The sequence below is a fragment of the Emys orbicularis genome, chromosome 5 (genome assembly GCF_028017835.1).
Source record: "Emys orbicularis isolate rEmyOrb1 chromosome 5, rEmyOrb1.hap1, whole genome shotgun sequence".
In the NCBI taxonomy this organism is placed as follows: Eukaryota; Metazoa; Chordata; order Testudines; family Emydidae; genus Emys; species Emys orbicularis.
The window spans coordinates 131,626,651-131,648,246 of NC_088687.1; the positions used below are offsets into that span (position 1 = coordinate 131,626,651).

The window sequence follows — 21,596 nt, forward strand, 5'->3', positions numbered from 1 at the left end:
ACAGACGACTGTGAGCAGGGAACAAAGTAAGCATTCTTGGCTTTTGCACATTTAAAACAGATCTCAATATTACTGTAGCACCAGGCATGTGTGTAACAGTACAGATGCCATACAGAACAATGTGGGTGTCTGCTTTGCATATCGAGAGCACTTTCCATCTAAGGATCTCAAAGTGCTCTACAAACATTCAGGTATTCAGCCTCAGTCCCCCATGATACAGGGAAGCGGTATTCCTATTTTACAGATGAGGAAACTGAGGCAGAGGGAGATCAAATGATATGCCCAAGATCATACAAAAAGCCTGTGACAGAGATCAGAATCCAGGTCTCTGGACTCCCACATTAACCATAACAGCATCCATTTCCCACTACAAACTGCTGCTGTACCTTTGGAGAAAACAGATCACGGCTTTTTCTTGTACTAGATCTAACCCAGGACTAGAGCGCAGGACATGCCACGTCAGATGAGACCATTTCTCCATCACGTCCAGCATCCTGTCTCCAAAAGTGACCAATATGTGCTGCTTCAAAGGAATGTGATCTCCCCTTCACTCAACGTAATAATGAACCTAGTCAATCATATGATGCTGTACAGGGTATGAAAGAAGAGATCCTTCCTGACCCCAGCAGGTGATCATTTAATGTTCAGAAGCCTCAGATTTCATTGATTTGATGTTAGCATCCAAATGAGAGGTCAGAATGTTAGCCAGCATTTTTAACCATCCAATGAAACAACAACAGGCTTAGTGTGGGGGCTCCTTCCTCAGTCCTACTCTGTGCTTTCTCCTGCGAAAGGGGGCAGGGAATAACTGGACAGCTGAGCTTAATTTTCCTCAAAGGAGTCATTAAGTAATTGCCCAGCCTGGTGTATTAACTGTTCCAGGGTATGATCAATCTGTATCACTCATGCAAATCTAATTGTGCATCATCATAAGGATAGAGTGTGCTGCTCCGCGGCCTGCTCAGTAGAAGCCCTCACACAGACCTGAAGGCAAAGCATGGCCCCTTGCGTTTACCCCCTTCATTCACTTCCACAGCATTGTGGTCTTGCATAATGTGTTCATCCCAAGACACACCCATGAGGCTGATGTACAGGACGCTGGGCGGCAGGATCATAACCACTGAAAGAATTCTGGACTCTCCCCTGCCCAGACTTCCTCCTCTCCACCCTGCTGTGTTGTTACCGTAGACAATGGACCCAGACCCGATTGAGATGCTAACGGCACCGCCGTGACCTGCGCTCTCCCAGCTGTTACCTTGGAAGCCGCCATCACGGCTGCCGTTGCTGCAACATTCAGTCCCCGCTTCCCAAAGTGCACCAGGGCATCGTAGCTCCGATCCTTCGCTTGGACGAGGCAGTCATCAATTTCCTGTCGCGCAAGACAAAAAAAGCACAAGAGGGAAGAGTTCAGACCTCCTGCCCTCTCTCTCAAGGGTCAGGCCATCATTCATGGAGGCGGGCATCTCCCTCCCTCCCACCAGCTGGAGAGATATTTACAGCCAGTACTTGAAAAGGAAAAGAGGACGGCAGGGGAGCAGTAGCTTCCACTGAAACCTCTGGGAGTTGCTTTTATCCTGTGAGTGGAGAATTGGGCCTACAAGGCTTAGTGGTTACTGGATAACAATGCTGCAGAACGCTCATAGCCACCGGGGCAGTGTCTGGGCTTGTGTGCTTTTCTACATTCAGTACAATGGTTATCGAAATAACCTTCAAAGACACAGGAGACTGGATGGTAACAGGCTGCGGGGCCTTCCCCTGCCAGGTCACGGGTTTGAATTTAGCCAGAGATAGCTGCGCCCGGGAGCTGTTACAGTCCGATGGCTGTTTGCTGGCCTGAGTGAATGGGTTTGGTGGTTCCAGCCCGCTCCTTAATGGGCGGGAGCCCACATCTCAGCTCTCCCCATCTCACTTGTAGGCAGGCTAAGCAGAGGTGCCCAAGAGGGAGCAAGCATGGGGACTGAACTCCTTTCTGCACCTTACAAATGGGCCCCCTAGAACAAGACTGAGGCACATTGGCGATGCAGTCAGGGAAGAGTGTGCACTGCCACTCTATGGACACTGCCTGTTTATATAGCTACGCAGCGATCTTCCATCTCTTAGGCTGCTAGCATGGCACTATTTTCCCAACCGTAATTATTCTTTTCCTTATGTCTAAAATACAGATATGCCACATGATCAATGCCCATGTTCAGATAGTACGTTCAAAGGGACACGTGATGCCTTAGATCTGCCCAACATCATCCCGTTCCCGTCAACGGAAGTTCCCCAGGCAGACCAATGGCAACACACGGCCCAGAATACCAGAGCTGGAGTTATGTCGTCATTTCTAGAAGTACTATTCTTGATGAATACAGCACCTATTATCCACGGATCTCAAAGCACATTACAAACATTAGTGGCATGTGCAACACAGGCAAGTGTTTGTTATACCAATTTTACAGACAGGTTAGGTGATTTGTCCCAAGATCACGTGGCAACTCTTTAGCACAGCTTGGAACAGAAAACCAAGCAGGCCCCACTCCCACCCAGTCCCCACTCCCCTAACCTGGAGAAGGCGGTACTTCCAGAAGTGACACGCCAGCTACATGCAGTGTGGTTGTGGCCGCGTTGGAGCCAGGATATTAGAGAGACAAGGCGGGTGAGGTCATATCTTTTATTGGAGCAGCTTTTGTTGGCGAGAGACGAGCTTTCAGAGCTCTTCTTCAGGTCTGGGAAAGGTATTGTGAGAATCACAGATAAATGGAAGGTGGAACAGGTTGGTTAGCATAAGTAGGTAGCACATATTGTAATTACAAAGTAATTACCACACACTAAGTAGAGTGGCCCATTAACTCCTCTGCAGTCATAGGACAAAAAGAAGGTTAGTGGGGGCAAGGCTACACGACAAAATTAAGTCAATCTACATCATGTCAACGTACAGCCACCGCAGTAACTGAATTGGCTTTACGCATCCACACTACGCTCCTTGTGTCCACGGTGTGCATCCTGACCAGGAACACTTGCACCCATTTAACTGTCAGTGTGGGGCATTGTGGGACAGTTTCTGAAAGGCAGCAACAGACGATGTAAGCAACGCAGAGTCTACACGGACATAGACTTAAGTGCTACGTTTCTCGCAGAGGTGGAGTTATTAGTCGGTGTAGTGGGCAAGTTACATCGCTGGGAGCTACATTTTATAGAATCATAGGACTGGAAGGGACCTCAAAAGGTCATCTAGTCCAGTCCCCTGCACTCATAGCAGGACTAAATATTATCTAGACCATCTCTGACAGGTGTTTGTCTAAACTGCTCTTAAAAATCCCCAATGATGGAGATTCCACAACCTCCCTAGGCAATTTATTCCAGTGCTTAACCACTCTAACAGTTAAGAAGTTTTTCCTAATGTCCAACCTAAACCTCCCTTGCTGCAATTTAAACCCATTGCTTCTTGTCCTATCCTCAGAGGTTAAGAAGAACAATTTTTCTCCCTCCTCCTTGTAACAACCTTTTATGTACTTGAAAACTGTTATATCCCCTCTCAATCTTCTCTTTTCCAGACTAAACAAACCAAAATTTTTTCAATCTTCCCCCATAGGTCATGTTTTCTAGGCCTTTAATCAATTTTGTTGCTCTTCTCTGGACTTTCTCCAATTTGTCCACATCTTTCCTGAAGTGTGGGGCCCAGAACTGGACACAATACTCCAATTGAGGCCTAATCAGCGCAGAGTAGAGCAGAATAATTACTTCTTGTGTCTTGCTTACAACACTCCTGTTAATACATCCCAGAATGATGTTTGCTTTTTTTGCAAAAGTGTTACACTGTTGACTCATATTTAGCTTGTGGTCCACTTGTGGTCCAGATCCTTTTCCGCAGCTCTCCTGTGTATCTACTTTAGTGTAGATGTGTAGTGTAGAGTTAGTTTATGTCGACCTATCTCTGTAGTGTAGATCAGGCCTGAGTTATAGACTGAATTTATGGTTTATTACAACAGTCTGTAACCCAATAACCCCCTCTTTTTGTCCTATGACTGCAGAGGTGTTAACAGGCCACTCTACCTTGAGAGGTCCCTTAGAATATGTGCTACCTACTTATGCCAAACAATCTATTCCACCTTCCATTTAACTGTGATGCTCAGAGTACCTTTCCCAGACCTGAAGAAGAGCTCTGTGAGGCTCAAAAACTTGTCTCTCTCACCAACAGAAGTTGGTCCAATAAACGATATTACCTCACCCACCTTGTCACCCCAGCTACATTCAGTCAGCATTTCCAACACTGTGAAGTTTGTCATGCAAGGAAGAACTATTTTCAGGTTGGTATTTTCAAGGAAAACAAAATACATGTATCCCATCCTCCTACGTTCCCCGGTGCCCAGACGTAGTTACGTTATTCTGAATGAGCTCAGCAGCTGCGGATACAAAAAAAAAAAAACCCCAAAGAAGATCAAAGAACAAAAATAAATAAAAGAAAAAGCAGTGACTCATCTTCTTGAGATGAAAGCCGTGGATACAGCTGACATACGGTAAACACACTAATTCCACTGTTGGGAGCCATCCACTCAGTTAGGGCATGAACATCTGTAATTACCTTTTCTTTTGAAGACAGTGTTGGGTGTACAAATTTTCTATACAGGAGGCTGGAGCCTTTTGTGTACGGAGACAGCAACCAAGCTACAAAAGCTATTTTCAGTTCATAATAGAATGGAAACCTATGGGAAAACAAAGATGACATAGATTCTCGTTGACTGCTTCTCTGATGATAATAGAAGTCCAAGGCAGTTAGCAATTGGCAGATTCATAGCTTAAGCTGGTTTCTGTCTACCTGAGTGTCCTAAGGATCTACCACCCACTTTCCCCCCACATTCCCTCACACCCAGACTCTGGCTGAGCTCTATGCAAAGTTTTCCTGGCAGCCAGGTAGCAGCAACATTATTTCATAGGGACCCTTACAGCCAATTAAGTGACAAGGGGTGCTGTATGCACAAAGGGGCCATGGAGGCTTCCTTTGCAGTGTTCCCAGCCTTTAGAGGCCTGGGGTGCAGAGAGAACACTTCCTATCACACCCGCCAGCAAACCAGCCTCTACAGCTTTATTTATACACCTTTCGTCTCTCGCTGCCTTTCTGCAGTTCGATGGCACTTATCACGGAATCAAACCATCATTCCTTTCACATTATGCAAGCACTGTCATTGTCTGTGCTTGTACAGTGTGCAGCACAATGGGGCCCAATCCTCCCTGGGGATTTTTGGCACGACTGTAACATCCACAGAATAACAATTACTAATAAGAGATGTTCCCGTTATAACCACACATGTCCTTCCCTTTTGTTTTGCTAGCAGCACCGTGACTTAACACAGAGAATTTTAAAAATCTAACATGTTTTCTGCAATTGGTTTACGTGTCTCATTTCCCTCAATTAAGGGAATGTCTACACTGCAATCATGGGATGTGCGATTGCATCTTATCCAGACGTACCCGAGCTAGCTTTAATCTTCACTGAGTGACGTCATAGCAGCACGGGCTGTACAAGCCCGCTTGGAACTGTACACAATTACTTGGGTGGCTAGCCTGTGCTGTAGCCTGCGCTGCTGCGTCTTCATCTCTGGAACCCAAGCTAGCTAGATGAAAGCTAGCTCAGGTCCATATATGAGCTGCAGTCACACCTCCTGGATCAGGCCCAAATGAGTTAAAAAGGACACACTGAAGTACCAACATAATTCCTCCTTATGGGCCAGATTCTGTGTGGTGGTGAGCTCCCTGAAACTCCCATTGAAAAGAGTGCTCCCTGCTCCCGGCACCTTGTAGGTCTGGGCCCTTGGTGAGGTACATGCGTAAGCATTAAGGACTTTAAACCCATTGACATCTCCGATTTCCATTGGCTTCAATGGGCGTTGGATCAGGCTGTATAAACAGTGGTCAAAATGTGCCTGAAGTTAGGTACCTATCTAAGTGGCCTAATCCAAAGCCCACAGGGGTTCTCCCCCTCACTTCAGTGCAAGTGGCCTGATTTGCAGAGGTGCTGAGCACCCAAAGCTTCTATTGACCTCAACACCCCACTTTAACAATGGCCTGTGTTCCTCCTCTTCTAACCCCGTGCACGAAAACAGACTGGGAGGAAACTGCAGGGTGCGCAGACTCGACCCCTTTGCAAACAAAGAATGTCACTTTCCTCTGTGCTCCCTATACACCCAAGCATCTATCCCAAAGGAAAAGGACAGAGCAGGAACAAGTAACACCCCCTGCTATTGGAACCCACTGCTGAGTGTGTTACAGACCCCTCTCTGCCCAACCTGAATATCAATCTGCTACAGCCCTAGCTAGAAAACTCTGGATCTCTAGCTTAAGCTTTAGCACCTCATGCTTTTAGCTCTGGAGGTTCCCAGTTCAATTCCCAGTGTGTCGGCCAAGATGGCAGCTCCCTCAACTGGGGCTGCAACAGACTCCTATCCTCTGTGGAGCAGGCACAGAGAGGAACACGTAACACACTGGGTTACCCTAGGGATTAGAAAGTTTTAGACGGGAAAAAGCGTTAAAGGGGTTTGTCTTATTCCTGTTTGTATCTTCCTCCTCCTCCTTCCTCCCTCCATCTCTTCCTTCTCCCCATCCCTTTCTCGCCCCTCTTTCCCTTTTCCCCTCACTCATGTTCCCCTCTCCTTTCTCACACATTCCATCCTTTCCATATGCCTGTCTCCATCCCAACACCTGCACCAGTGCCCACAGCAGAAGAGGGCTGCTGGCTCTGCCATCCTCTGTTGACAGTGACAGACCCTCATCAAACTCCAACTACTTTCTCACAGGCCCCTGAGCAGTTCCCCTGACGTTAGTATTTTCCAACCCCTAAATCTGGCAGCGCTAAGACAGGAAGTGCTGGTCCTCCAAGCAAAACACGCCATGCACCTGACATTTAACCCCTTGCACAGGAAATGACACAGCCTTATAATCCTCTCTCTGGAGCTCTGTTCCCTTATAAACACTTCTGTTTTCCTCCCCATCTCATTTCAAACGCCCCACCTTGGTCTGCTGCTCACCAGCAAAGAAAAAGATCTGTGAAAGTCTCGGCTGTTGTGAAGAGTGCAAATATGATCCAGTACATCATCCATTTGACCTGTGAAGAGAAATCAGATATTTTATAACCATGCTGTTCTAGGAAGGCACAAATGTACAGTGATGGTATTTTACTCTTCTATGGTACAGCACCTTTCACCTGAGGATCTCAAAGCTCATCCCATCCACAGCTGCCTGGTGATACTCTTATTGACCAGAAAACCTCAGAAACCTGCTGTGCAGGTACCGAGAATTTAAGGGCTTTGCCAGGTGTTACCCAGCAAGTTGTCGCATAGGTATATTCCACAACACAAATCAGAGTCATGCACAAGCCCATGTGAAGAAGGAATTTGTCCCTTAGGATCAATCTGACCAAAAGACAAAGTACTGTAGTCAGACTCGCTGCTCGTATTCCACAAGGAGTTTCTGCTGTAGAATTGCTGTCCGACAGAGAATGATTTAGACACACAGTTGGATAACACTAGAACATACAGATGATGCTGTATAACTTCCCTCTTCATCTGCAAATGCAAGTGCAACCCTGCTATCATGTTATCTTGTGCTGTAATCCCATCAGATCATGCCCAATAACCAGGGTTAGGTTAGGTCAATATATGGATCGGAGATCACCAAGTGACCTCTGAGTACTGCAGGAAGGAAAAGATGCTTATGATTCAGTAGCTAGCACTGTTCCCTCTGAGTAAGTTCCAGCATACCCATATTTGCTGACAGGAGGAGCTGTGCTATTGGAGGTGTCCTCTCTCACATGACCTATGTAACCCACACCCACTCAGTGTGGTGCTCTCTACCCCTTTAGTGGTCGGGGCCATAGAAAGAGGTTGGTGAGCCTGCTGCAGCCAAGGCTCAGAGGTGGGTCTTTTAGCTTAGGCAGTAGAGGCTTGAAACAGATTCAGGGGTAACACTCGTTTTTCCTGGGCTGACAAGCCTACCAGCTAACGTACCACCTGCAGCATAGACAGACACAATAGTCTTCTTAATTTCCCATCTTAAACCATACTGTAGTAGCTACTGAATCATAAGCACCTTTTCCTTCCTGCAGTACTCAGAGGTCACTCTTGCCCCGCCTCCTGCCTGCCCCTGCCTCAAGGCCCCACCCCTGCCCCATCTCTTCTCTGAGGCCCCACCCCTGCTCACCCCATCCCCCCTCCCTCCATCTCTCACTCTCCCCCACCCTCGCTCATTTTCTCCAGGCTGAGCCAGTGGGTTGGGGTGTGGGAGGGGGTGAGGGCTCCAGCTGGGGGTGCGGGATCTGGGGTATGGCCAGGGATGAGGGGCTTGAGGTTCAGGAGGGGGCTCCGGGTTGGGGGGTTCAGAGTGTGGGAGGGGGGCTCTGGGTTGGGGGAGGGGTTCGGAGTGTGGAGGGGGCTCCTGTCTGAGGCAGGGGGTTGAGGTGTGGGAGGGGATATGGGCTCTGGGGTGGGGGTGCGGGCTCTGGTGTGAAGCTGGGGATGACCTCGGGCGGCTCCCAGGAAGTGGCAACATCTCCCTCTGGCTCCTAGGCAAAGGAGCAGCCAGTTGACTCCACACACTGCCCCCACCCACAGGTGCCGCTCTGGCAGCTGCCATTGGCCGTGGTTCCCGGCCAATGGGAGCTACGGAGCCGGTGCTTGGGACAGGGGCAGCGCGTGGAGCCCCCATGGCCGCCCCTCTGCGTAGGAGCCGGAGAGACATGCCGGCCACTTCCAGAGACCTACACGGAGCTGGGCAGGGAGCCTGCCTTACCCCACTGCATTGCCAACCGGACTTTTTATGGCCTGGTCAGTGATGCTGACGAGAGCTAGTGTCAACCGGAGCTAGTGCCAGGGTCCCTTTTTGAACAGATGTTCAAGTCGAAAACCGGACACCTGGCAACCCTAACCCAAGGTCTTGTATTGGTATAACTATATTTGTTAAAGGAAAAGCACACCCCTAACCGACATAGTTATAACAAAACAACTTCCAAGCGCAGACCAGGCCTTTAGATGAAATGTGTTCTAGAAATGGAGAATATCATTGCTAGCTACTGCTAGGTGATGTTATTTGAACTGCCAGGACGTCAAAGGGGATTTATATAGCTGGAGTGGTGCAGCAGAGTCAGCTCTGCAAGTACATTTTGCCTCACATACCTGACATGCCAGGTAGCCCTCATCTGGTTTACTTACAATGCTCACGACAAGTTAATGCTTTCAGATATAAAGAACTAATCTCACCAAGGGAAACGCTCGACTGGAAGAATCTCAAGGGCCTCTCCAAGTCACAGCTTAACACTGTGCTAAGGACACGTTAAGATAATCGTCAAAGCTGTCACCAAGACATGGAAATGGGCTTATCATCACTGAGCTGCTCAGGTATTTGAAGAGTAAATACCTGAAGGCTCTTCAGTGTTCAGTACAGTTTAGATAGAAAACAAGATTGTGACAGGCAGTACAGACCCTTCGGGATACAGTGTGGGTCATGCTTCTCCCACATCCCACTTCCCCTAACAAAAGTTGGCAGTGTCGGCCTGAGCCATGGGACACTAGGACCCAGAGGCATTCTTCTAGGAAAAAGGCAGGACAGCTCCACCCATTTGCCAGCCATAAGTTTATATAAAGAGGAGGCCATTCTGCTATGGAGGCTGGCTGCTTCTTTGGAGAGAAAGGGTCTCTGCTTCCTGAAATATATTCACAATCGTGTACTTTTGGTTTGCTAATTCCATTGCAAATCCTGTTTTGAGGGAGCAGCCAAAGGGCTTCTGAAGAGGCTTTATTTTGTTCTGCTCTCCTACAATAAATAAGCAAAACAAAACTGTATCTCAGGTATGGGCATCAAGCACCTTTTGAGATCAGCCATACAAGCACAATTATGCCACCATATGGAGGCATAAGCAATTTTTCAAAGGTCACAAGCAGAGCTTGGAACAGAATCCAGCTCTCCTAACTTTCAGTCTAGGGCCCTATGCACCAGCCTACACGTCAGACTTCCCCTAGCCCTGGTTTACAGACTCACCTGGAATCAGGTAGCAACTTTAAAATCTAACGATCAGAGACCATAAAACATAGCACAGGAGAAAAAAAAAACATTACTTACATATTCTTTAATATCCTTTGATTTTACAGCTTTGTAAGAATAATACGCAGGGTAAAGAGTGCCAAATATAATCCTGAAAGAAAAAAAAGAAATGGAGAAGCTTGATTTCCTGTCATAGGGAAATATTTTTTCCTTGTTAACTGCATTTCTTGCACCTGTAGAAAGTGTTAGTAGGTTCTGATCTAGGGCTACAATACACCATGCACTGCGTTCCTCTGTGATCTTCAGTATAGGGCTGATCCTGCCTCATTGACCTAAGTAACAATTTTGCCATTGAGAGAGTTTTGCCATTGATTTACATGGAGCAGGATTAGGGCCAAGATTGTTTTCCCTCTTTTGTGACTGTCACTTTGAGGCTGCATTACATTTAATAGGCACCTCCCGATGAAAAGTATCAAAAAGAGTGACACATCAGCATTAAAACAAGTCAGAAAAACAAACCTCCAGGAAAAGGTAAATATAATTTTAAAATAATCTACCATGACACAGCAAAGAAGGTTTATTAGTTGTTTTTAGAGATGGGACAAACTGGGAACCATTTATCTGAAATCCCCATCCCCCGCCCCACCCCCCAAGGAAATTTAAGAGGGGAAGAGGGACAAAATGGCACTCAGATTACACCTGGTTTTGGTTTGACAATATTCGGGCCCAATCCTGCACTCAGATCAGGGCAGGAGGAATCCTGCATGGCCCTGTTGACTCCAACTCTAAAGCCCCTCAAGTTTTCCGTGTCTGAAAGAGACACTACCAGGTTCAAAATCATAGAACTGTAAAAAAGAATCCTGAGGCTACTACTAGGACCTTGGAGTTTAAAAAGTGAGGGAATGTTTAAAAATCTCCTTTCCTCTTCACTATTTGTGCTGCTTGTTCTCTTTGATCATTTCTTTAAATGTAGACCCTGAAAATAGGCTAATCATTTCTACTTTCTTCTATCAGAGGGGTAGCCGTGTTAGTCTGAATCTGTAAATTCTGTTAGTCTTAAAGGTGCCACAGGACCCTCTGTTGCTTTTTACTTTCTTCTAGACAGGTTTTAGTCAATTTTCCCTGCGATTGCAGGATACTGAAATGTTTGGATTGAAAATTGAGCAGGGGAATGTTTATTGGCTTTAAAAAAAAATACATGTTTCCACTGGACTTTTTCTTAATTTCATGTAAAGATTTCCATTGTTCTTAGGGTTTATCAAAGCTCATTGTTTCAAAACCTAAACTTAGAGCCATATTAACCTGATATTATCCTTTCCATTTTGCCAGTTATGTTCCACTGCCAAGGGACTTAATTACATTTATGGCCTATTCATGGATGATATATTAAAAATTTACTCTCCCCCATGCAGCTCGCAATTGTCCCTCCCAAAGCTGTCCTCAGGAAAGCATTTGTAAAAGAACAGAGTGAGACTGCACACTATCTTGATTTGCAAAGCACTGCGCTAGCACAATTTGCTGGGTATTCATCATGCCTACTGTAGCGTAATTTAACAAAACCCAAAGCATGATGCAGACTTCAGAAAAGCAGCCACTGAGTGAGGAGCTCAGTGTTTTGCAGACGTTTCATGCTGGCTTCAGAAAGAGCTGCTGGAAACTGGGAGCACTGAATCTATTTTCTACATCAGAGATGTGCTGTATGTAGGGATTAGATAATATGCCCAGAGAGAAGATTCTGGGAAAACACATTCATTGTTCTCCCTGGAAATATCTTAAACAGTGCTGTTTAAGGCAGGGGAGACACACAGACAATGGTCCTGATCCTATTCTCGTTGAAGCTAAACAGCAAACTTTCCACTGACATCAGTGGTAGTGGGATCTGGTCCAGTGAAGATAATGCTAAAAGAGGCAGAGTTTCTCTGCACAGCTCAGAAAAACAATCATGCACATGAATGATTTTTCCCCCCACCTCATTTATAAAAGTTCCTCATTTCTGTCTCAATCCATTTCCCTCCCTCCCTGAGCTGGTTGCTATCACACGCTCTTGTTTCCTGAAGAGATTCCAACATCTGATGATTTATATTTGCTTCCTCAGTTTATGCCAATAACAGAAACTAACTTGGTCTTAGAGGCAAGTGAGTTTACAGAATCTCTGGAACACAGTTATATATGGCAAATACTTGGAAAGTTTCCTGTGGAGGAAGAGAAGCCTTACTATTTTGTTTACCTAAAATATACAGCATAATTAATAGGCTGATGTGCCTTCCCCGTGGGGGTTATGTAACAAACTTCAGATTTTCCTGACCGTACAGAGTGGGTGTGTATCATCCAGGCAGTTGTGGTTTAATAGACTGAGCCCTAGGGTAGGAAACTTAGTCCTAGTCCTGCTAACTTGCTGGGTGACCTGGTGCAACTCACTTAACCTCTTTGTGCCTCAGTCTCCCTATCTATAAAATGGGCGGCGGGGCTCCGGCTTCAGCCCCGGGTGGCTGGGCTCAGGCTCCAGCTGCAGCCCTGGATGGCAGGGCTCAGGGAGGGAGCGCCACTTCCATCCCCAGACTCACCTCAGCCTGTCTGGGTTGGCGGGGGGAGCTGGAGTGCAACAAAAAATTGCAGCGTTGCCGCAGAAGAGAGATCTCCTCCTGCTGCTAGCAGAAGTGGTTGCCTCACAACCACTGAACTCCATGAGCAGGCAGCAGCTAGCCAAGGAGACACACCACTGCTCTGTCCTGCTACATCAGCACTTCAGGGAGCAGGGCCAAATGGACAGTAGAAATATGCCACGCATCGCCTTTGGTTGGGGTTCTGCAGGTATTTAAGTTTAAGGGCCCCGGGATAAAAACAAGGTTGAGAACCACTGCTCTAGCCCATCCAAAATGGAACAACGAAAATCACCTCTCGCCCATCTCTCAAACCACGTCACTCACCCATTCAAATTCCTCCACTGGCTCCCCTCTGGCCTGCCAAGTCAAGTCTGAGAGTCTCATCTTTGCCTTCAAATACTGCTCCTGCCTACACACCCCTATTCCGGTGTCTTACACCGTCCCATCTCTTCCATAATGACGACAGTCTTGCTGTTTTCTTATGCCACTTTTTCTTTGTGCCTTCGTCCATGCTGCACCAGGCTCCCATGCTATCTTCATTCAAATTCTTCCCAAATGTCTACTCTGTCCACAAAGCCCTCATCCCCTTTATGTATCACCATCCCAATTCTAAAAATAAAATAAAACTGCTCACCAAAACCCCCTCAAAAAAAAACTCTGGTATCTTCTTCTTTTCAGTCCCTCAATGTGACTTTTGTGTGACCTTTTAGCCTTGGGGTGGGAAATGAACTGTCCAAAACACAAAGGCCTAAAAGTCTTGTACAGGCCACCATCTTCACTGCCAAGCTAGAAATTAAATTGGGGAGCGCCCGAGACAGACATATGAGCGGCTACAGCTTGAGCTATAGACAAGGGTCTCTACCTGGAGCTGTAAGAGACTCGCAGCTTCACTGAATTGGGCCCAGAGTGGGGGCTTGTGACACACTCACCAATAGGTCGCATCAGCTCGCTCTCAGCACTGAACAGAATCATGTAGCAGTTAGTATATTATTCTGACATATCACTGGGGTCTACATTAATTATAACCACTTAGCAAAAAGGTGTGGGAATGACTGCGCACAGCTCAGTGAAGACCTCTGCTTATTGTGCAGAAGTGGGCAAAAACTTAAGCAAAATGTCAGGGTACCTCAGGAATGGGATGGAGAATAATCCTGATAATATTACAGTGCCATTATACAAGTCAGTGGCACGCTCTGAGCTGGGACCCTTCTGGCCACTCTCTCTCTCAAAAAAGGATATCATGAAAACTGAAGGGGACTGGAGAAGGGTAATGAAAATACTTAGCGGCACCTGGAAAGAGTTCCACGTGAAGAGAGGTTGAAGTGATTGGGATTGTTTATTTTAGAGAGGAGGCAAATAGAGTGGCCAGGAGAGGGGTGTAAGAACTAACAGAGGGTCTAGAGAAGGTAAATCAGACACCTGCCCCCCCCCAATACCAGGACCAGAGAATGTTCAATCAAACTGAAAGAACACATTTTAAACCCACACAAGGAAATACTTTTCTGCACAACAAACAATTAACCTGTGGAACTCAGTGAAGTAAGACATCATTGAGGTCAAGAGCATAAGAACGTTCAAAACGTTATGTTTATATATCCAGTTACATTAGATAGGATTTTTAAATAAACCTTTGTGAGTCAAGTCAACCATTAACTGACCAGGGAGAAGAAGAAACTGCCCATTATGACATTTCATGCACCTTCCTCTGAAGCAGATGATAGCAGCCACTGTTTGGCTCAGGATACTGGACTAAAGGGACCAGAAATCTGATCCGATGCGCAGTTCCTAAATTCTTGATAATACACACCCCTGAAGGACGCTGGCCTGTCCCACACCCAATTCTCGGTCAGGCCCTTCAAACAAAAACCTCACAAGCAACACAAAATAAAGCTATTCCCCTAACTAGCACTGGGCTGCAGGAACCCAGAGACCTTTTGTTCCATGCTGCTCCAGGACAAGCCACCTCCTTCCTACAGCTTTTCTTCTTCCACCTCTCTCAGCCCTTTATAGACATCACCTGACCCCTTCCCAGCTGGGTCTGATAATCAAACAGGACTGGCTGGCTACCAGCCTTTAGAGGAACAGACCACGCTATTGCAACCCCATAGTCTGGGAGCCAGCATCAGAGCTGGGATTAGAATTCAGGACAGCCTCATTCCATATGCTAAACGCTAAACCACTAGACATTGCTGGCTTCCTGACTAAGGTCCGGGTCCTACAAACATACATGTGCACAGAGTTACTCACATACCCAATCTAGTATTCACTGAAGTCGATGGAGAAACCCACTGACTTCAATGGGCATTGGACCAGACTCATAATGATGTCAGTTCCGTGTGACATCAATGAGTCTGTTAGAGTGAGTAATTTTACTCACATAGGTTTGCAGGATCTGGCCCTTAATGTTATAAACACACAGCACGGTGCTGCTGGCACCGCAAACCTGTCGAGCTTTGCTGTTTTGGCTACCATGTCATCAGAGCCTCTAGATATTTGGATGGCAGGGCACATCCTTTAGAGCACTGTAGAACAAACAAGACAAATGCAGCAAGCCTTTTTTCATGAATAGCTGATGTTTCCATATTATTAGCACAAAGCAGCCAAGACTAAGAACTTCTGCTTCAATAAGGGCCTGGATACACTTTTGAATTGCTGAAATATTTTGGCCTTCTCAACATATTTGTTGGGCAGCATATGCTTCTTATAGTACTTAGTAGCAGCTGCACTGTTTCGGTGCCAGGATTCCTTGCTGAGGCTGCCAACAAGGGTGCCAATGGACTTGTGATCATTATTATTAGTACGAAGCGATGTTTTCAGAGTGCCATCAATTTGCACAGGGCTTTGCACAGATTTTTTAAAAAGGCAGCCTCTGCCCCAAAGGGTTTACAGTATAAATCTAACAGGTGTGGAACATGGAGCTACTAACTGTGGTATATAACCTATCATTTAAATCAGCTTCTGTATCAGATGACTGGAGGATACCTAATGTGGCGCCAATTTTTAAAAAAGGTTCCAAAGGTGATCCTGGCAATTACAGGCCGGTAAGCCTAACTTCAGTATCGGGCAAATTGGTTGAAATTATAGTAAAGAACAGAATTGTCAGACACATAGATGAACATGATTTGTTGGGGAAGAGTCAACATGGTTTTTGTAAAGGGAAATCATGCCTCACCAATTTACTAGAATTTTTTCAGGGGGTCAACAAGCATGTGGACAAGGGGATCCAGTGGATATAGTGTACTTAGATTTTCAGAAAGCCTTTGACAAGGTCCCTCACCAAAGGCTCTTAAGCAAAGTAAGCTCTCATGGGATAAGATGGAAGGTTCACTCATAGATCAGTAACTGGTTAAAAGATAGAAAACAAAGGGTAGGAATAAATGGCCAGTTTTCAGAATGGAGAGAGGTAAATAGTGGTTTCCCCGGGTGGTCTGTACTGGGACCAGTGCTATTCAACATATTCATAAATGAGCTGGAAAAAGGGGTAAACAGTGAGGTGGCAAAATTTGCACATGATATAAAACTCAGCAAGATAATTAAGTTCAAAGCAGACTATGAAGAGTTACAAAAGGGTCTCACAGAACTGGGTGACTGGGCAACAAAATGGCAGATGAAATTCAATGTTAATAAATGCAAAGTAATGCATATTGGAAACATAATCCCAACTATACATATAAAATGATGGGGTCTAAATTAGTTGTTACCATTCAAGAAAGAGATCTTGGAGTCAGCCATTGTGGATAATTCTCTGAAAACATCCACTCAATGTGCAGTGGCAGTCAAAAACGCTAACAGAATTTTGGGAATCATTAGGAAAGGGATAGATAATAAGACAGATAATATCATATTGCCTCATATAAATCCATGGTACACCCATATCTTGAATACTGCTTGCAAATCTGGTTGCCCCATCTCAAAAAAGATATATTGGAATTGGAAAAGATACAGAAAAGAGCAACAAAAATGATTAGGGGTATGGAACAGCTTCCATATGAGAAGCGATTAATAAGACTAGGACTTTTCAGCTTGGAAAACAAACGACTAAGGGGGGATATGATAGAGATCTATAAAATCATGACTGGTGTGGAGACAGTAAATAAGGAAGTGTTATTTACTCATAAACAAGAACCAGAGGTCACCGAATAAATTAATAGGCAGCAGGTTTAAAGCAAACAAAAGGAAGTATTTCTTCACACAATGCACAATCAATCTGTGGAACTCCTTGCCAGAGGATGTTGTGAAGGCCAAAACTATAACAGGGTTCAAAAAATAACTAGATAAGTTCATGGAGGATAGACTCATCAATGGCTATTAGCCAGGATGGGCAAGGATGCAAAAACAAATTCTGGAGTGTCCCTAGCCTCTCTTTGCCAGAAGCTGGGAATGGGCAACAGGAGATGGATCACTCAAGATTGCCTGTTCTGTTCATTCCCTCTGAAGCACCTGGCATTGGCCACTGTCAGAAAATAGGATACTGGGCTAGATGGACTACTGGTCAGACTCAGTATGCCCGTTCTTATGTTTTTATGAGCTAGGTAAAGGAACGAGTCAGGGAAAAGGTTAAAGCAAATACAAATAATGTGAGTCACACTGTGTGCCGAATGATGCTGTGATATTTTAAAGTAAAGACTCAGGTAAGGCAAGAGGGGAAGCAGCAGAAGACGACGACTAAAGGCTCCAGGCTGGTATTCACGAAGGCAGGGGGTGCTTACAGACTTTGTCCCAGAAAAGTCATTGCAAAGTGGCCACTAGCCAGCCGTGAATTGGCCCTGTTATGTTTTATCAGTCCTATAGACCCACTCTTCCACACAACCTGCAGAATTGGCCGGGCACAGAGAGGGGAGGACATGGCACCAACCCAGACCCGCACACTCCCATTGAATGCTGGGAATCTGGCAGAGACCGGGACTCCCTGAAACACAATCCCTCCCAGAGCAGCTGCTCCTGGAGCAGTGCATCGCCAGGCCACCCTGAGAGCAGGAATGTGCTGATGGGGCACCACTGAGCTCTTCGCATTCAAACAGAAATCGCATAATTAAAAATAAATAAATAAAACAACTGCTCGGCCTCCTTGCTTTTCTGCTGCATCTCTCCCCATACCCACCTGTATTTCACCTGCTTAGACCCTAAGCTCTTCAGGGGCAGTAGGGATCTTATACCGGTACTATAGAAATCCGATAGCAAACTCCAGGGAACCCCACCATCCTGCAGAAGATGCTTCTTTAAAAAGTTCAAGTTCAAGCCATGATGATTTCTTAGGGTGTCCCCACAAAACACAGATCCCCTCTGCCAGCGCAGGCCCTAGCCATTAAAACACTGACCCCTCCCTGCCACATGGCCCATGTAATGGAAGGGCTGGTGATAACACGCTCATTGCTCCTTTTGATTAAATTTCAAAATAAGGAGAGTTGGGTGACTGCTTACCACATCACTAGCTAGAACCTGGGGTATATCTACAGCAAAGAAAAACCCACAGCTCAGGATCAGGCCTGTTTCATTGTTGTGTAGAAGTCTACACAACAATGAAACAGCCCCACAGCCTGAGCCCTGCAAGCCCGAGTCAGCTGGCACGGGTCAGCTGAGGGTTTTTCTTTGCTGTGTAGACATATCCTTAGAGGGAGAGCTGTCCTTGAGTGGGTCTAATTTAAGTAGCCTTGATCCCCCTTAAAGCAGGACGTGCCTCTCTCAGCTGACTCCACCACTTTTTTTTGACTTAGGCACTCTTGAAGAAGCGACTGGAAGCCAGACAGTCGTGAACAGTCAAAGAGATGGCTGAGGAAGTGGCCTTAGCTAACCTGTGACTATCCTGTTCTCCCAAGCCCATTTTCAGAGCCCTGAGAACAGAGCAGCATGGGTGGTGCCAGGGATAGACAGCTCTCCTTGTTGTGGTGGAGACGAGAGAGCTGGTCTATTTGCCTTGCTGCAGGCAAAACGATGTCCTAGGTTTTCACCATGTAATTTCTCTTACTCATAATCCTGGCTCCATTTCCTTTGGAAGGTTTTGGGAGGTGGGGAGGGAAGAAGACGGTGAAAACCTGGAGAATTGCTCTGTGTAAGCTCGAAAGCTTGTCTCTCTCACCAACAGAAGCTGGTCCAATAAAAGATATCACCTCACCCACCTTGTCTCTTGAGAAATCGTTTTGACAAATTCTGCTGTTAGTTTTGAATGCAGTGGTCCATGGGCCACCATTGGGGTACAGAGCTGTTCCTGAGGACCCAGAGCAGGACATACACCTCTACCCCAATATAACGCGGCCCGATATAACACGAATTCGGATATAACGTGGTAAAACAGTGCTCCGGGGGGGAGGGGCTGCGCACTCCGGTGGATCAAAGCAAGTTCGATATAACGCGGTTTCACCTATAACGTGGTAAGATTTTTTGGCTCCTGAGGACAGCATTATATCAGGGTAGAGGTGTATTTTGAGAACCAAGCCGTGTGGGATTGGGAGGTTGAGAGAGTCTCTGTCTTTTACAATTTAGTTCACAAAGTGAAAAGGTGACTGGTCCGCACAAAATGAGAGATTGCTGAATGAGGACAGACACAACACACGCCCATTTTTGGAACCAAATCTGCACCAAGCTTTCTCTGACGTCAGCTCAAGTGTCCACACCCACACATATCTGATGTACAGAAAGGAACCGGAAATGCTGAAATGCTAATACGGTACCTGCTGGGTGGGCTTTTGGCATCTGGGGAGGCTTGGGAGGCAGTTTGGGGGCTGTGGGATAAAAACATTAGCTGGCTGTTTCTGCTAAAATGATCAGCAGTGACATCGTTAACAATGTCGCTATTTAAACTGACATCTTTCTCCTACTGCCGCCCCCACTCTCACTGTCCGTTAAGTGTAGCTCTCAGTACGTTGAGTTATCAGGCGCTGTGAGGAGTGTGCACTATGCTTGCAACTCCCATCTCCTTGTGCATCACACAAACAACTTTGCTTCATGCAGTCCCTTTCTCAGAACACGCTTCTTTGTGGAGAAGCCTTTCAACAATCATTCACCAAGAGATTTGTAGGGGCAAATCTCCACCTCTTTGAGACTGAATCATCTAATTGTAGGAGACTTGGGACCAGATCTTCAGAGGGGCTGAGCTCAGCCCCTCTGAAAATCAGGCCCTAGTGCATTGTGTGTCTGTAATTTTATGTCCAAGGTAGTGTCTAAGGGCTGGTCTACACTGGGGGGGTGGGGGGGGAGGGAGATCGATCCAAGATACGCAACTTCAGCTATGCGGGTAGTGAAGACGTACCCTAAGATACTTAGGGCAGGGGTTATGGCTTTCCTTGTCTACTGGCAATTTACAATCCTAGATGGGATGGGTTATGTGGGGAGGGCATATATGCAGGGCATATATGGTGGAAAGAGTGTTTTTTAGCAGCACTGCATTATGTTGGTATAGATTATATTTGATTATGTGATTTAAAATTTGTTTTGTAAATGAGCCTACAGATTTATGATAGACTCATGGCATAAAAGGGAAATTAATAAAGTATAGTTTAAAGAAACAAACCTATTTTCTAGGATATAGTTGATGCAGTAAATGCCTATTTCAATGGCACATCAGTAATCAGGCACTGCATAACTGTTATAATACAAACATATAAAGATCATGCTGCAAAGATTGTGCTGTTTTAAGTTATGCTAAATCTATTTATATATATTAAAACTAAATTAAATATATATGTGTGAATCTTAGTTTAGGGGTTAAACTTACATTCTTTATACACCCCAAAACTCAATTACAGTTTTGGGACATGCATGGATTTCAGGATCAGGCCCTTAAAGTGGTTGGTGAAGTAATGGGAAATGCAAAAACCTGTATTATTTTCCTATCTTTGCTTAAGGGCAATTCTCTGTTGCACAGACTTTTAGTGCTGCAGTGAAGAGTTTGGAAAGAAAGGATGAAATTTACATGAAAGTGATTTAGCCAGATCAAATGCTTATGATCTCATTATAGTAATGCTGTTTTTGCTTGCTAGTGGGAGGGTATTACTGGAAATCATGAAGTACAATCCAAGGAATACTCTAATTGACCATAGCTGTTTAAAAGACATTGGCCCAGATCCTCAGCTAACACTGTGTAAAGTACAGAACAACTCAAGGGAATGAGGGTGCTGCTCAAAGGTGACTTTAAGCCACCTTCCTGCTCCCCAGTCCAGGACTGACTGTGTGATGGTTCAGTCCTTTGGCATAAACTGGAGCAGCCCTTAGGCTGCTTTAAATGTATTTGTTGTAAATGACCTCACAGTGCTTTTATGGCAGCCTGCTAGCCTCTGTTACTTCCACTTGTGACATTCTCCAGGGTACAATCTGGACAGATGGACAGCTCTGTCCCCTCCAATCTCCCACTTGAGGTGCCTTTTATACTGCTTCACTGGGAGAGCAACCACTCCCAGTCCTACTCCCACGCAGCCTCTAACATGCAAAATCACTCCCAGCTAAATTGTAGGAGTGTTATAACTAACCACTCATGAATTACATCATAGGACGACACCAGCAAATTCCCAGGCCTGGACTTGTTCCCAGAAATGTGGGTCTTGTACTGCCCAGCTCTTTCCTTCTGTACAGTACAAACTCATAGAAAGTCCATCATTTCATTCATAGAAAATGATATGCCCCAATTGCAAACAGTGGCAAAAGCCCCATCAATGAGAGCAGGATCAGGCCCTCAGTCTGTAATAGAAAGATTCTGCCTTTAAAAAAACAAAACAAAACAGCATCACAGTGTCTTCTTCATCAGCCTAGATCAGGGGTGGCCAACCTGTGGCTCCGGAGCCACATGTGGCTCTTCAGAAGTTAATATGCGGCTCCTTGTATAGGCACCGACTCCGGGGCTGGAGCTACAGGCGCCAACTTTCCAATGTGCTGTGCTCAACCCCTGGCTCTGCCCCAGGCCCTACCCCCACTCCACCCCTTCCCTCCCCCGAGCCTGCTGTGTCCTCGCTCCTCCCTCTTCCCCCCAGAGCCTGCTGCACACCACTAAAC

General features: G+C 45.9%; 1 protein-coding gene across 3 annotated transcripts in view; it reads right to left on the bottom strand.

The window, feature by feature from the left end:
- Positions 1-21,596, bottom strand: part of REEP1 (receptor accessory protein 1) — a 98,733-nt gene that overhangs the window by 49,607 nt on the left and 27,530 nt on the right. For 2 of the 3 annotated variants that reach the window (XM_065405634.1, XM_065405636.1), the window contains exons 2-5: positions 10,090-10,162; positions 7,005-7,081; positions 4,565-4,685; positions 1,256-1,369 (exon numbers count right to left, since the gene is read on the bottom strand). In XM_065405634.1, the coding sequence (XP_065261706.1) occupies positions 1,256-1,369; positions 4,565-4,685; positions 7,005-7,081; positions 10,090-10,162 (385 nt within the window). The remainder of the gene's footprint in view (positions 1-1,255; positions 1,370-4,564; positions 4,686-7,004; positions 7,082-10,089; positions 10,163-21,596) is intronic. The other variant, XM_065405635.1, reaches the window with a different exon arrangement.